Here is a 14,575-nt window from a genome sequence, read left to right as displayed (position 1 = left end):
TTGACCCGCACAGAAGGTCAAGGTGCCAATGGCTGCCGTTTTTTTTTTTTTTTTTAGGGGGGTCCCTGCCCAGGATTCTGCTTTGGGAACCCCGTGAGAGGCTAGACACATGTAGGGCCAGGGTGGGGTACGGGACGGGGGGGGGCGGTTAAAGGCTCCCTGAATCAAGCCTGGCGCTTTGCTTACGGGACCCCCAAAATAGGGGGGGGGGAGTTTCTAAGGGGGAACGGGGAAGGTTTGTTTATATGCGTAGGTTGGACCGGAGGGAAAGAAGGGAGAGGGGGAACGGAGAGGAGGAAGAGGGGAAAAGAAGGGGAGAGAGAAGGGAGGGAAGAGGGAGAGAAGTGGGAAGAATGGAGAGAGGGGGAAGAGAAAAGAGGGGGTAAGAGTGGGAGAGGGGAGAGAGGAGGGTGAGAAGGGGAACGGAAATGAGGAAGAGTGGGGTAGGGAAAAGAAGGGGAGAGAGAAGAGAGGGAAGAGGGGGAGAGGCGGGAAGAATGGGGAGAGGGGAAGAGAGAAGAGGGGTAAGAGTGGGGGAGGGAGGGAGAGGGGGAAAAGGGACAGAGGGAAGAGGTGGGAGAGGGGGAAAAGGGACAGAGGGAAGAGGTGGGAGAGGGGGAAAGACTCCCCGAGGAGGGGGTCGACGGTGGGGGGGGGGCGGGTGTGTGGGCGCGCGCGAGGGTCCGGTTGTAACCGGTTTCGGTTCACTGACAGAAGCGTCCTTCAGAGGGATCTTCTTCATTCGCGTTCGGCCAAAGACGAAGAAGGCGCAGAAGAAGAAGAGGAAGAGGAAGAAGACGATGCACAGGGCTGAGGCAGAGAATGTGCAGGTAAAGAGGGGAAGAAGAAGAAAAGGAAGAAGAGGAAGAAGGAGAAAGAAGAAGAAAAAGAAGAAGGAGAAAAAAGAGAAGATGAAGACAGGAAGGAAAAGAAGAATCGGAGAAGAAAAAGAAAATACACAGCCACACAAGAAGAAACAATATAAACATTGAAGAAAAAATAAGATGCAGGCACAGAAGAAGAAGGAGGAAGAGGAGGAGGAGTGAGAGGAAGAGGAGAAGGAAGAGGAGGAGGAGAAGGAGGAGGAGGAAGAGAAGACTCCCTACTGCTTCAAGAAGTCGGAAGAAAACATCTCACCTCACAAACCAAACCTCGCATATTTTACCTTCATGCACCCGCCGTCACCTTTGCCTTAGCTGCTCGGACATCACAGGCAGGTGGGGGGCGGGGGCGGGGGGTGCAGTCACCGGCAGCTGTTGGGGATCAAACCGGTGTCCTCGAATAGTTGAGGCCGCCAAGAGCGCACAGCGATCAACACTAAGTATGACAGAATTGAAACACTATGTGCGCGGGTGACTGGCGCCAAACTACACACACACACACACACACACTCACACAAAGGTTTATAGAACACGACATATATTGCACACAATCACACACACACACACACACACACACACACACACACACACTCACACAAAGGTTTATAGAACACGACATATATTGCACACAATCACACACACACACACACACACAAAGGTTTATAGAACACGACGTATATCACACACACATACACACACACACACACACACACACACACACACACACACACACAAAGGTTTATAGAACACGACATATATCACACACACACACACACACACACACACACACACACACACACACACACAAGAGCTGGGATCCCCTGAGCACTGCCTGCTCCAACCCTCGTAAACTACGTAAAGTACGTAAAAACTTGGTAAACACACGAGAGAGAGAGAGAGAGAGAGAGAGAGAGAGAGAGAGAGAGAGAGAGAGAGAGAGAGAGAGAGAGAGAGAGAGAGAGAGAGAGAAAGAGAGAGGGAGGGGGGGCGCTACTCTACGAGACATCATGAAATGTGTCACAATGTGTGACGTCATGCTGCATTGAATGACGTCACACTGCAAGGCTCTTGGGATCAGCTGACTTGTCCACCTCCTCAATGCGGTGGCGATATTCATCAATTCTATTCTGGCTGACGTCAGACGATTTTATTCCGCTAAGGGGGGGAGGGGAACGGGAAGAGGGGGGTAGCCCCATTTTTGAATAAATAAATAAATGAATAAAATAAATGTTTGCAGAATAAAACTGGGCGACGCCGGCAGTGCCAACATTTGCAACTGATGTCTGTCGTGGCGTTCCGTGGGTCGCCACGAGTTGCAATGATAAAGCAAAAGACTGAGGGGGAGACCTTTAGGCCCATAGCAGGGTCAGATGCAACCATTGAGAAAATAAATAAATAAGAATAAACAAATCGAGTAAACAAAATAAAGTAGTTAGAATTGGCAAACAAATATGCAAATAGATACAAGCAAAATAAACTAATAAATAGATAAAGTAATAGATAAAGATAATGACACATCTCGGGTGTGATTCCAGGTAGACACCCTTTATCCTGTCTTTTTTGCATTATTCTCAGGATCTCATTTGATGCTGGCAGCTCCTGTCCCCGTCCAAACAACCTTCACAAGCCGGATGGACCCAATGTAATGAGGCACGCAGACTGAACTGTCTCTCAAGGGACAGACAGGAGGTCCTGCATAGGACACACGTGACTAAACACACTCAGGTTCCTTCCAGACCCACCTTGCCTTCTTGAGGTCTTCCCTTCCCTTTCCTTGTCTTTACGCATCCCTACGGACCCGGGTCACGTTGAATTGTTTTCGTGATTGGAAACTTCGCCCAAATCGAAAAAAAAAATGAATACTGATCACTCTTAAGTTCTACCATTCCTCAGTTTTCCTACTATTCCTTAGATATCTCGTTCATCGTACTATCCTCCCCGAGGTCAGTCTTTTTTTTCTGATAGTGTTCGTTGAATTCATTTATAAAAATGTGTATTGGAATTAGGTTAACACACACACACACACACACACACACACACACACACACACACACACACACACACGCACACACACACACACGCACACACACTTGTTCTATAGACCGTGACTAGCTTTAATGTGTCGCTTTGGAAGCTTCGCCTTTTTCGTCAGCCACCCCAGACGAAGAGGAACAACAAAAGCATCGGCTCACTGACACCACGACGTCGACAAATGAGGAGAGGTGACAAGGAGGGAGTGGGAGTGGGGGTGGCAGGTGGAGAGCACCTACGGACCAAGAGGCCGCTTGTTATCTCACCGTAATTCACTGAGATAGTTTAACAAAGAAATCAATAAACAAACGATCCCATTGTTTGGTCCTATTTTTTCTATTCTTAACATCCGACCTACCCATGGACCAAAAGGTCTCCTGCCGGTATGTTCTTTCATTGTAATCCTTTTGAGAATCACTCTTAGTGGGCATATCTGGTGCAATACTTTGGTACTCCGTTTTTGGTGTATCTTGTTGTTGCTGTCGTTCCCTAGATTGTCTGGCCGAGCAGTCCCTACTCTCTGAGGTAGGCGCGTCATGGTTGGAACAATGGGGTTTTCCCACAAATCCCCTGGAGTTTATGCTGTGCTATTGACTTGCATGGTTGTGTACAATGCAGTCCTCCATAATGTGTTGTATAGTATGGGGATCAAATGTCACATCGTGGACGGTTGTCTGCGATGCGGACATCCAGCCAACTCTGTTGGAGCAGATTTCCAGCTCGTAGCGTTCGGGAAGGAATTTGACAATCTGGAGGAAAGTAATTTCCCTCCAGTCCAGCATATCAACTGACATTCTATGAATCTTTGTTGAGAAAACAATCTAGTTTGCCACAGAGTGATTTTACGGCGGAAAATGTTCTGGAGGTGGGAGGGCGGTACCGCCGATGAATCGGAGGTTGGAGGGAAAATAGCCCAGTGTGATAACTGGCTGTCACGGTGACAAAGGAGAAAGGTTCGTTTTCATGAAAGTAGCATATGAGGACGGAGCCTTTATTTGTACGACGTTTCGCTTATTACAGTTTTTTCAAGTACTTGAAAAAGCTGTAATAAGCGAAACGTCGTACAAATAAAGGCTCCGTCCTCATATGGTGTTTAACTCGTCAGTCTTGTCGGCAACTGCTACTTTCATGAAAATTGTCACAACACCGAGGACAGAATGGAACCTTTATACGCCCGCTATGTTCATGTACTTGAACAAGCTGTAATAAACGAAACGTCGTACAAATAAAGGCTCCGTCTACACATTTGGTGTTTAACTCGTCAGAAAGGTTCGTGCCGTGGGGGAAGGTTTGCCGGATCCTGACTCATCCCACGGGTACCTTCGAAGGATCCTTACACTCCCTGTGGCAGTACAGAAACTCCCTTACCCGAATTTCGTATACTGGGAAATCTTGTTGTTAATGAATAAATACGTAAATCGATTTATAATAAATAAATAAAGATAATCATAAAAGTGATTAAATTAATGATTTGATAAATTTGATAAGAAAATAGAATACACAAATATGAAAATAAAAACAAAATCAATGATCTATAAGCAGACAAAAATAAAAATAAAACGACAGATAATAAGACAAACAAAATCAACAATCAAGTAAACAGAACTTTAAAACGAATTTATGTTCCGACTGCATTCGTCCTGGGCCTTTTCCCCCCCTTCTCCCATCCTGTCCCCCCAGAACCCCCTTCCCCCTCCAGAGTTGAGGCTTCTTGTCCTCTGACGTGGATGCAGACAAAGAGGTATGTTTCCAGCATCATTCCCTCCCCCCACCGCCTCCGGTTGTATCTTATGCTTAACTCGTTTTCCTTCTCTCTCTATGGTACAACAGTGTCGCCCCGAAGAGGACAGAAGCGCTAGTGATCGCAGTTACTCGTGGTTTGCCTCCGCACATGTACCGGTGACTGTCCCGGACTTTTGAGAGCGTAGGAACATAACCGAAGTTCGAGCCTCGTTGGTAATCGTGGGGCTGAGTTGTTGTCTTAGAGGCCTTGAACTTTTAATGCTCGAGCTGGTTTGGACCATCATTACTTCCTTTGTTTATGATCCATTACCGCCACCACAGTATGCTATGTAGGATGAGGAGGATGACAAGGAACAGAAGGAGAAACAGCGAACGGTGGGATGAAGAGGCGAGGGCGGTGGTGGTAAAGAAGAAAAGAACGAACGGAGACTGGTTATGAAGAAGAAACGTGGAAGTATATAAGAGGTTCAGGTTATGAAGAAAGTGGAATCAAAACTCAAGGTGAAGGAGGCTAAGATGAGAGGAGATGTAAGGTCGGGCAGGTGTTGTTTGACGGAAAAGTGCGAAAAGACTAAACAAATGTTTTGGAAGGAATTGAGTGAGTGAGCGAGGTTAGGTAGAGAAGAGAAGGTAAAGGATGCAGATGGACAGATACCAATGGAAGTGAAGGAGGTGTGGGTACCAACTAATCAATCCATTGCCCCTGGTCTCTCCTGCCGAAGACCTGTGGCCTCCAGGTAACCGACAGCAGCCTTTGGGCGAGACCATAAGTCACTTAGGGAAAATTTATTGTGTTGCTGTCTAGGGATTGCTAGTGTGTGGCATTGTGGAATGGGTAAAAAGGGTAGATTATTTTAGGGGTTTATTGAATTTAGTGGAGCACAGACTTTGACTATGGTAGTGGAACATTCCAGGAAATGACAAAAAAGAGAGGAGAGTGATAAGTCTATAGTAAAATCTGAGATACAAAGAATATTGAACAAGGTGAGAGCTAGTAGGGTACCTGGGATAGATAATTGTCATGTGAAGTGTCTGGTCAAGGGAGGCGAAGTGATAGTGGAATGACTATTGGGGTTATTTAATGTGTACCTAGGGGACGAAACCATTCCAGTGGACTGGATGAAGGTATATGGATGGAGTGGTGACTTGAGAATGGGGGTATGCGTGAAGGTGCTGGACAGAAATTGGGTGTTAAGGCGTTATCACATTGGGCTATTTTACCTCCGACAGTTGGAGCAGATTTGCAGCCAACCGCAACTTTTGGGAAGGAATCTGACATGCTGGAGGAATATTTGAATTCGAATAATTTTTTTTATGTAAATCGTTGAAAAAACGAAATAGTTTGCCATACTGATTTTACGGCGGAAAAAAAGTGTTGGAGAAGGTGCGTTACCGCCAATTAATTGGAGGTTGGAGGAAAAATATCCCAGTGTGATAACGCCTTTAGTGAATGAGATTGGAGGGAAATGGGAGGTCAGTCAGTTGTTGTTTGTGGCTGATACTGTACTAAGTCGCATGACAGATTGAAAGAATTGATAAATAAAATGGTACAAAAGAAAATAAAGGAATAAATAGAGAAATATGCAAAAACAAAAGTAAATCAACGAACAGATAAATAATAGATACATAAATGAACGAATGAATGAAATTTTAGATAAACAAAATATATCTACAACGAAAAATCAATGGCAAAGGCCTCGGAGGCATCATCTACTGCTCGAAATGACATCTTCCTTTCGTGTCAAACGACGCCATCTTTGCCACAGTGACGTTTCCTTTTTTCAATTTTAGTTTTTTCTTATCCTCCCGTTAGTCAGAATGACCAATACATTATCAAAGAAAACAAATTAGATTTGATTAAAAATCCAGTAAACATGACAAATCTAATACATAGGTAAGTTGACTAATGAATATGTAAACAAGAAAATAAATCAATAGATAATTCGATGAATGAATAGATATATGTATAAATAATTTCATTCGTTTACAGAACTCTGATCAATTGTTTATATAATAAAATATCAATCTAAAAAATTCGACAAATCGTTTAGTAAACGAATGAAAACGTGATATTAAAAGGCAATAAAATCGTGAACAGCCATCGCAATGTACTGCTGCTTACGGCGTTCGACTAGTGACGTCACAAGGCGACGTCACGAGATAGTCACAAACGACATCCGAGCATCACAAAAAGACCCCTCCCTCACCCTCCTTTGTCAGGGTAACAAGCTATTTAGATGCCTAACTCCAGCCATTCACGGATGACTTTATATAGCACACGCGTACGCACATACATGTAGACACTCTCGAGGGCGCACGCATACACGTAGTATACAGACACACGTAGACACTCGCGCGCGCACACGCACGGTATGATAAAATGAAGAGTGTGGGACAAGACCACAAGAGCGTTTCTCTTTTCGTGCATGCTGAGGTAAACACATAAAACAAAGACACTTTCACAGCGGAACCACAGAGACGATAACCCACGAGCATAGTTCTTATCATGTATATTACACTTAAATATACATACGAGACATTGCCCTCGTTCTGGTGTTGACGCGAAAAAGAAATAAAATGTCATTTTTGTCAAGATCAGACATAGTGACTCTATCCTCACAATAGATCAAGAACACAATTCGATAAAGAATGAAAAAATACATAAAATACAAACATAAATCAACATGAAATATGAATAAATATAAAATGCAAAAATAAATAAATATGAATAAATATAGATGATAAAATTACTAATCTAAATGTAAAATATAGAAATGCAAATAAACACAATAGAAAAAATAAAACATATTCATGAGCGTTGATAAAAAAAAGGGAAAGGAACATCATGTCTCTGATTCTGCCACCAGTCCCCTTTGTTGCAGTGGCACTTTGAAACATGGCACCGCTACCATCATGACACTTGCGCGCAACAAGGAAGAAGAGCACATGCACGCCAGTTACCATTCGCCCAGCAACGCCAAGGACCGTAATTTTAGAGAGAGAGAGAGAGAGAGAGAGAGAGAGAGAGAGAGAGAGAGAGAGAGAGAGAGAGAGAGAGAGAGAGAGAGAGAGAGAGAGAGAGAGAGAGAGAGAGAGAGAGAGAGAGAGAGAGAGAGAGAGAGAGAGAGAGAGAGAGAGAGAGAGAGAGAGAGAGAGAGAACGATGGAGAGAAATCCGCCAAACTTGGCGAACGCCTTCAACCATTACATAGCAGAACTCTACCCATCTACCATTACAAAGTAGATTTCTACGCCTCATCTAAACCTGTCGAATGCCTACTATTACAAAGCAGAAATCTACCCTTCTACAATGACAACGCTGGCGATCCCTTTCTACCATAACAAAGTAGAATTTGACTAATTACCACACTTATGCAAATTACCGGTAGATTGTTAGACGAGCTAAACTAGGAAACGAGGCTTTGAAACACTTAGGCCTTCCTGGAGAAGCCTTTTAATAACGTTCGTTGAGTTTCGTACTCGCCTCGGAATCAAGTCCCCGTATGCGATCCCCCGTGACCACCACTCGCCCAGGCTATCCTTGCACACAAGGCAAAGGGGACGACTTCGGATGCAGTTAAGCGTCTCTTGCCGAGAGCAACTCCTTCCTGGTTTTACCAATCGCCACGGGCCCCATATGGGAATATGGACTTGAGCGATATCCCTATGGACCAGATTCACGTAGCCTTCTTTTCATGGGGATTAAAGGCCACTAATAATAAATAAATGAATAAATAGATAAATACACAAACAGATAAAGAAATGGTTAGATAAGATAATAAACGAGTAAGTTAAAAAAAAAAAAACACAGATCACACTCAGTTCCTTCAATCCCTCCGTTTTGTTACCCTCGTTATGACTCGACCACATCAATGATTTTCCCTCTTCGGCGCGACGGAAGCGCTAGTTATCGAAAGAATAAATAGATAAGAAATCAAATTAAGATACTTCGGTCGCGGGGGATGCCGGGATCATCCACATCACGCAAGGCACGTCACGTCACATTTGGTGACACACGACACGACATACACCATCACGGCTACACGACTTGCGCAATCTGAAAAAAGAACTTAAACGAGTCACTTGAGCACTCGAAAGATGACAGAAATAAACGCAAGGGAAAGGTGACACTTGAACCAGGGGACAGACAGGAGGAACACCTGTTACTTCGGTAGGAGATGTCCTCGAGGTCCATGTGCCTGGCCCTTGGTCACCACCTTTGCGTTTCCTGAGGACCCATCCCGGCCCCAGGGGAACAGCCCTAAGGGTCCGGGGGAAGGGGTTGTTCGCTCACCTCCGGCGTCAATGATCCTCTTCGGTCGAGAACTTTTTTCCGAAGTCCGGCCGAGGTCCCGCGAAGTTTCACGAAGACCACGAGGTCCTCTTCGCGCGACTCCTATTTCTCGACGACCGTCACCTCTTCGTCGCGGTCTGGCGGTCTCATCGCTCTCTGCGAAGTCCGAACTTGCGATGGACACCCGAGGTACATCAATTCCTCGAACAGGTCATCTCAACCTTGACAGACACTTCTGCACACCTTCCACTCACACATCCTTGGGTCTCCACGAAGTAGACACACAACGCTTGGGACACAGATCACCGTATGGCACACCGAACTACACACTAGTTCCTGGTACGTGGATGTAAGGTTTGATTCACTTCTACGGGCACTTGTTTGACGGAAGACGCACTGAACACATCAAGTTCCTGATGGGGGGAAGTGGGGTGGGGTGGGGAGGTCGTCTACGGCCTCCACATCCGCCCGGACGACACAAAACTTCCGGGCACAGATGTCTTGAGCAACACCCCGGGGCCCCCGGAAGATCAAAGGACCCTGACGCCCCCCGTCTTACGGACACACCCACGCACGCGTGTTCACGAACATGGCCCGATGCTTTGTGGCATGGAGCGCCACTCGTGGGAGACCTTCGTCGCCTTCTGCAGCAGCACCTGCCCCGGGAGGGTGGCTTTGGGCCCAAAATACAGCGGCATGAGGGCCTTCTGAGAGACTATAAATAGTGCCCTTCGGTACCCAGGTTGAAGAGGGGGTGGAGGGGGGGGATGCATGGGGGGGCATCGGTGGGGGGGATGTGTGTGAGAGAGAGAGGAGGAGGAGGGGGCTGGCCCCGTCGCGGGTGCTAATTGTGGAGTCGAGAGAAGAACTGAAGAAGACGGGCGGAGGGGGGAGGAGGAGGTGGAGGAAGAGGAGGAGGAGGAGGAGAAAGAAGAGATCCTCTGGTACTGTGGTCAGCGGAGCGATGGGGGAACGAACGATTCCAGGAAGGGAAGAAGAAAGAGGAAGAAGAAGAAGAAGAAGAAGAAGAAGAAGAAGACGAAGAAGAAGAAGAGAATGAAAAAAAACGAAGATGAAGCAGTCGCAGAGGACGAGAATGAAGTCGGCCAAAAGGATGAAGATGAAGCAGACGCAGAAGAAGAAGAAGAAGAAGAAGAAAGTGACGAAGAAGAAGAAGAAGAAGAAGGCAAAGACAAACAAAAAGTAGAAAAATGTCGAAGAAGAAAAAACGAAAAAGAAAAAATGAAGAAGATGACGACGAAGGAAAAGAAGACGAATAAGAAGAGAAAGAAGAGAAAAAAAGACGAAGAAAAAAAAGAAAATGAAGTTGGAGAAGACGAGGAAGACGAAGGAGAAGAAGACGAAGAAGGATAAGACGAAGAAGAAGAAGAGGAGGAGGATGAGTAGGAGGTCCCTGTTTGGCCAGCCACGCTAGCTAAGAAGGGAACTTGAGGAACCCCAATGGCGACAGGAAAACGACTCTGCCGGCCCGGAGATGTGGCAAGGCACAAGAGATTCTCCTCAAACAGAAACCGCAAATTGTAATTGTCTTCAATGAGCGAGGGAGAGGAGGGGAGGGAGGAGGGGAGAGAGGAGGGGAGGGAGGAGGGGAGGGGGGTTTTTGTAGGCGCTCATGACCAATCCCAATCTGGAAACCGGACCGAAGCCGCCCTGCAGCCAGATTTCGCACAAACGATGACTTGAAGAGTACACAACGTTGAGAGACAGGGATGAAGGGAGGGAGGGGGAGAGGGAGGGAAGGTGATAGGGAGATAGGGGGAGATGGGAAGGGAAAGCGATAGAAAGATTGGGGAAGAAGGAAAGGGGGAGAGGATGAGGGAAGAAAGAGAGGAAAGATGGGAAAGTACGAGACAGGGAGATGATGGGGAAAAGGAAGAGAAACAGAGAGAAGGATATGGAAAGAGGGAGAGAGAAAAGGGAGAGAGTAGAGGGAGAGAGGAGAGGGAGAGAGTTATTACACTGTTGACAAGTCGCCGTGTTTCAGAGGTCTTGTGTTGACAAACGTCAGTTTTTTTTTTATCTTTCTGTCTCTACTCCATAGATTCAATTAAGTCTGCTTCTTGTCCAGTCTTCTCAGTACGGGGACTTTCTCCGCGCGCAAAAAAAAAAAAAAAAAAGTATGTATGTATATATGTGTATGTATATATATATATATATATATGTATATATATACATATATATATATGCAAAGAAATCACAAAACATACGTGATGAACTATTTTTGCAGAAACCACAGGGAAATTGAAAAATCAGATACCGAACGTTTTCGTCTATTAAGACATTTTCAAAGGTACAGAAAAGCAATACAGAAAGAAACAATATATACATAAGAAGACTTCGGAAAGGTCCCATGTTACATATTATCACACACAATTTTGTCAATAATAAAATTGCCCAATTAAAATAAACCCAAACTCAAGTTCATGTATTTCCAAAATTTCTTTTTATGTAACACGAGACCTTTCCGAATATCCTCTGTCTTCTTATGTATATTTTGTTTCTTTCTGTATTGCTTTTCTGTACCTTTGAAAATGTCTTAATAGACGAAAACGTTTGGTATCTGTTTTTTTCAACTTCCCTGTGGTTTCTGCTAAAGAAAGAAAAAAAAATATATATATGTATATTTACAAAGGGATTACAAAGGCAAAGCATGCCGACAGGAGACCTTTTGATCCATATCTAGGTCGGATGCAATATGTATATATATATATATATATATATATATATATATATATATATATATATATATATATATATATATATATTAGGCAAAACAAATTATACAGTGCATGCCACTTTGCTGAAAGGTTATGATGTCTAAAGAACAGTTGCCGTGATGGAGTTGAAGCAAATAATATTGTAGCAGCAGCAGCAGCAGGTATCAGGAACCATCGGACACTGCTGAGAAAGAAGAGAGGTGGAAAGGACGACGAAAGGTGGCACAGAGATGGGAGCTTCTGTTTATCACCATTTTACTGGTGGAGAAAGGTCAACAGCCTCAGGCTTGCGACTCTGGATGCAACAAAATGTTTTTACAATGTCTTGATCTTTATATAAACAGATATTTACAGGTTAATTACCAAGAAGATGAAAAATAAATAATAATAATAATAATAATGATAATGATAATAATAATAATAGTAATAATAATAATAACAATAATAATAATAATGAATAACATTAATAACGAAGTGAATAGGTGAATAGATGCATATAATTTTTTGCCCTTCCAAGTGTTTTGTGCAAACACTATCACAGCGTTTCTGTCCTTGGAGGGTAAGGGTAAGTGAACGAAGGGACAGAACAACACGCTAAAAGTGATTAGCGTTCTTATTTTCAGTGGAAGTAATCATCGTGCAATTACAAAGGAATGTGGACTGATTTTGCTCCGTAAGTATGAAAAAAAAAAAAAAAAATAAAAGAATAATAACAACAACAATAATAACACTCCAGCAGGTGCACGCGTTCCATGGCGTCGAGAGAAAAGGAGCTGATGTTGGGCTCTCCCGGTTACTGTGCTGGGCGCCCGCAGCTATTATGAGCAGCTACCTATGTGTTTAGTTGCCATTACAAAGACTCAGCTGTCATTAAAGGCCACCAGATTATGTTGACGGATTAGGAAAATCAGTCTTGAGGGAAAATAATATAGCCGGGTGCTACATAATGATGTAGTTCTTGTTCTACAGTGCTGTATTATCTATATGGAAACTCGTTTGTAGATAATAGATTCCTACCCGGATCCTGGAGTTCCCAGAACAATTCTTTTTTCGTTATCATTATTATTAGCATCATCATTATTATTATTGTTTTTATCATTATCATTATTATTACTTTATCTATTAATTTTTACTTTTAGATTGGTTTTTGTTTTTCAGTGATGTGATTTTTTTTGTACTTAATAGAGAGGTGTATATAAAACCGAGTAAAATTCTTATTCTTGATAAAAACAACAACAAACCAAATGAAAAAACATACTAACAATAATCGAAATACGAGTATACAGAAATAATATGAAATCAATGCTACCATACCTGGAACACCCTCCACACGCAAGCCCCTTAATCCATTATTCGCCAACCGCCACCTGTACGGACGTTTGGTCCCAGGAGGACATAAACTCACTTCGGGAATTTGTGGTACTTTATGTCCTGCTCCGATTCCCGAAGTTGGGTTCATGCCCTGAGCCCAAACGTCCGGACACGTGGCGGTTGGCCAGCGTTGCATTAAGAGACCAACAAGGTGCTCCCGCATTTCAGCTTCCAGCTAACCAATTCAAAACAATATACCTCTAGATCAATAATGATTAATAATAACAATAATGACAATAATAAAAATGATAATAATAATATAATAATGATAAATAATAATAACAAGGTCTATCAGTCGCGAGAGCTTATTTCCAAATATGAGAATTATCAGCAAGATGGCGACTCACAATGTATAATTATTATACTAACTTTTCTATTGCCGGCTTCTTAAGCCTGTCAGAATCATCTTGCTTTCTTCCGGACTTAGAACCGGCAAATTACCGGTTAAGTCCATGCCTATGTTGAAATAACGTCGACAAATTCTCCCTCATCTACTGTGAAGGTATGTTTTCAAAGCGTTTATTTTGGTTGACGGTAAGCGATGACGATCAGCATATGGGGACATCGTTATTGCGAAAGGTTTAAAAAATTACGTTTTGTTTGTCCAACAAGCACCCAGGCTGAAGTGCCAGACAGCTAATAAATAATCTATTTTTATAATTCTCCGTTCAATGTCCAATTCTAATGTAAGCAAACTCCAATGGGGCTTGATGCCATAAGTGTCACTTCAATTGTCTTATTAGAAGATCTTATTAGAATAAATAGATGCATAAACATATGAATAAATAATGATTAAATGAACAAAAAAAAACACGAGTGTTTCTGCTCCTAATTATTTTTTGCTCAACGTCGAATTGACAATTAATATTCTTCATCGAAACTATTCTTTAGAGACTTTATTGAAAAATAAACAAATTCCTGTGGACGCCGTCATAAACCCCCCCACCCCACACACACACACGTACAAATGCCAAGGCAGACCCGTGACGATCCCTTGGCACTGTATGTATCAAGTATGGCACTGTGAATAGAGAGGAGTGCCACAAGACTCAATGGTAGGGCACTCGCCACGGCACCTGGAAGGCTGGAACCAGGCACCTGGACTCCATAATCCCGCCTCCCCCTAGATGTATCTCACTGTCAACAACCAGTGTTTCTATCCATGAGGACAATAACATCACGTGTACAGTAGGCCCAGAGATATGTATGTATGCATACATGGGTGGATACTTTCGTGTATATGTTTACATATACATACATACACTGATACGTATACATAAAAATACACGGACGCACACACAAACCCATTCAATACACACACACAAAAGAACGCAATTTGTATACATACGGACGTACACAAACCCACACACACTAATTCACACAATACATATACATATGCACACACAAACACAATGCACACATATATACCCACAAACATACAATACGTACACATATCCACGCACACACACACACAATACATATACATACCCACGTACACACACACAAACCCACAACATG

The 14,575-nt window shown here is 43.5% G+C and overlaps 1 protein-coding gene across 1 annotated transcript in view; it reads right to left on the bottom strand.

Moving 5' to 3' along the window:
• LOC143027971 (uncharacterized) overlaps positions 1-13,220 on the bottom strand; it is a 59,358-nt gene extending 46,138 nt beyond the window's left edge. Inside the window, exons 1-2 of the mRNA XM_076189614.1 lie at positions 13,001-13,220; positions 8,949-9,149 (exon numbers count right to left, since the gene is read on the bottom strand). Of these exons, the coding sequence (XP_076045729.1) occupies positions 8,949-9,149; positions 13,001-13,220 (421 nt within the window). The remainder of the gene's footprint in view (positions 1-8,948; positions 9,150-13,000) is intronic.
• Positions 13,221-14,575: the final 1,355 nt, after the last annotated feature.

This window comes from Oratosquilla oratoria, chromosome 9 (assembly GCF_046742065.1).
Source record: "Oratosquilla oratoria isolate Oo_2021 chromosome 9, ASM4674206v1, whole genome shotgun sequence".
Taxonomy (NCBI): domain Eukaryota; kingdom Metazoa; phylum Arthropoda; class Malacostraca; order Stomatopoda; family Squillidae; genus Oratosquilla; species Oratosquilla oratoria.
This window is presented reverse-complemented; position numbering and strand designations above follow the sequence as displayed.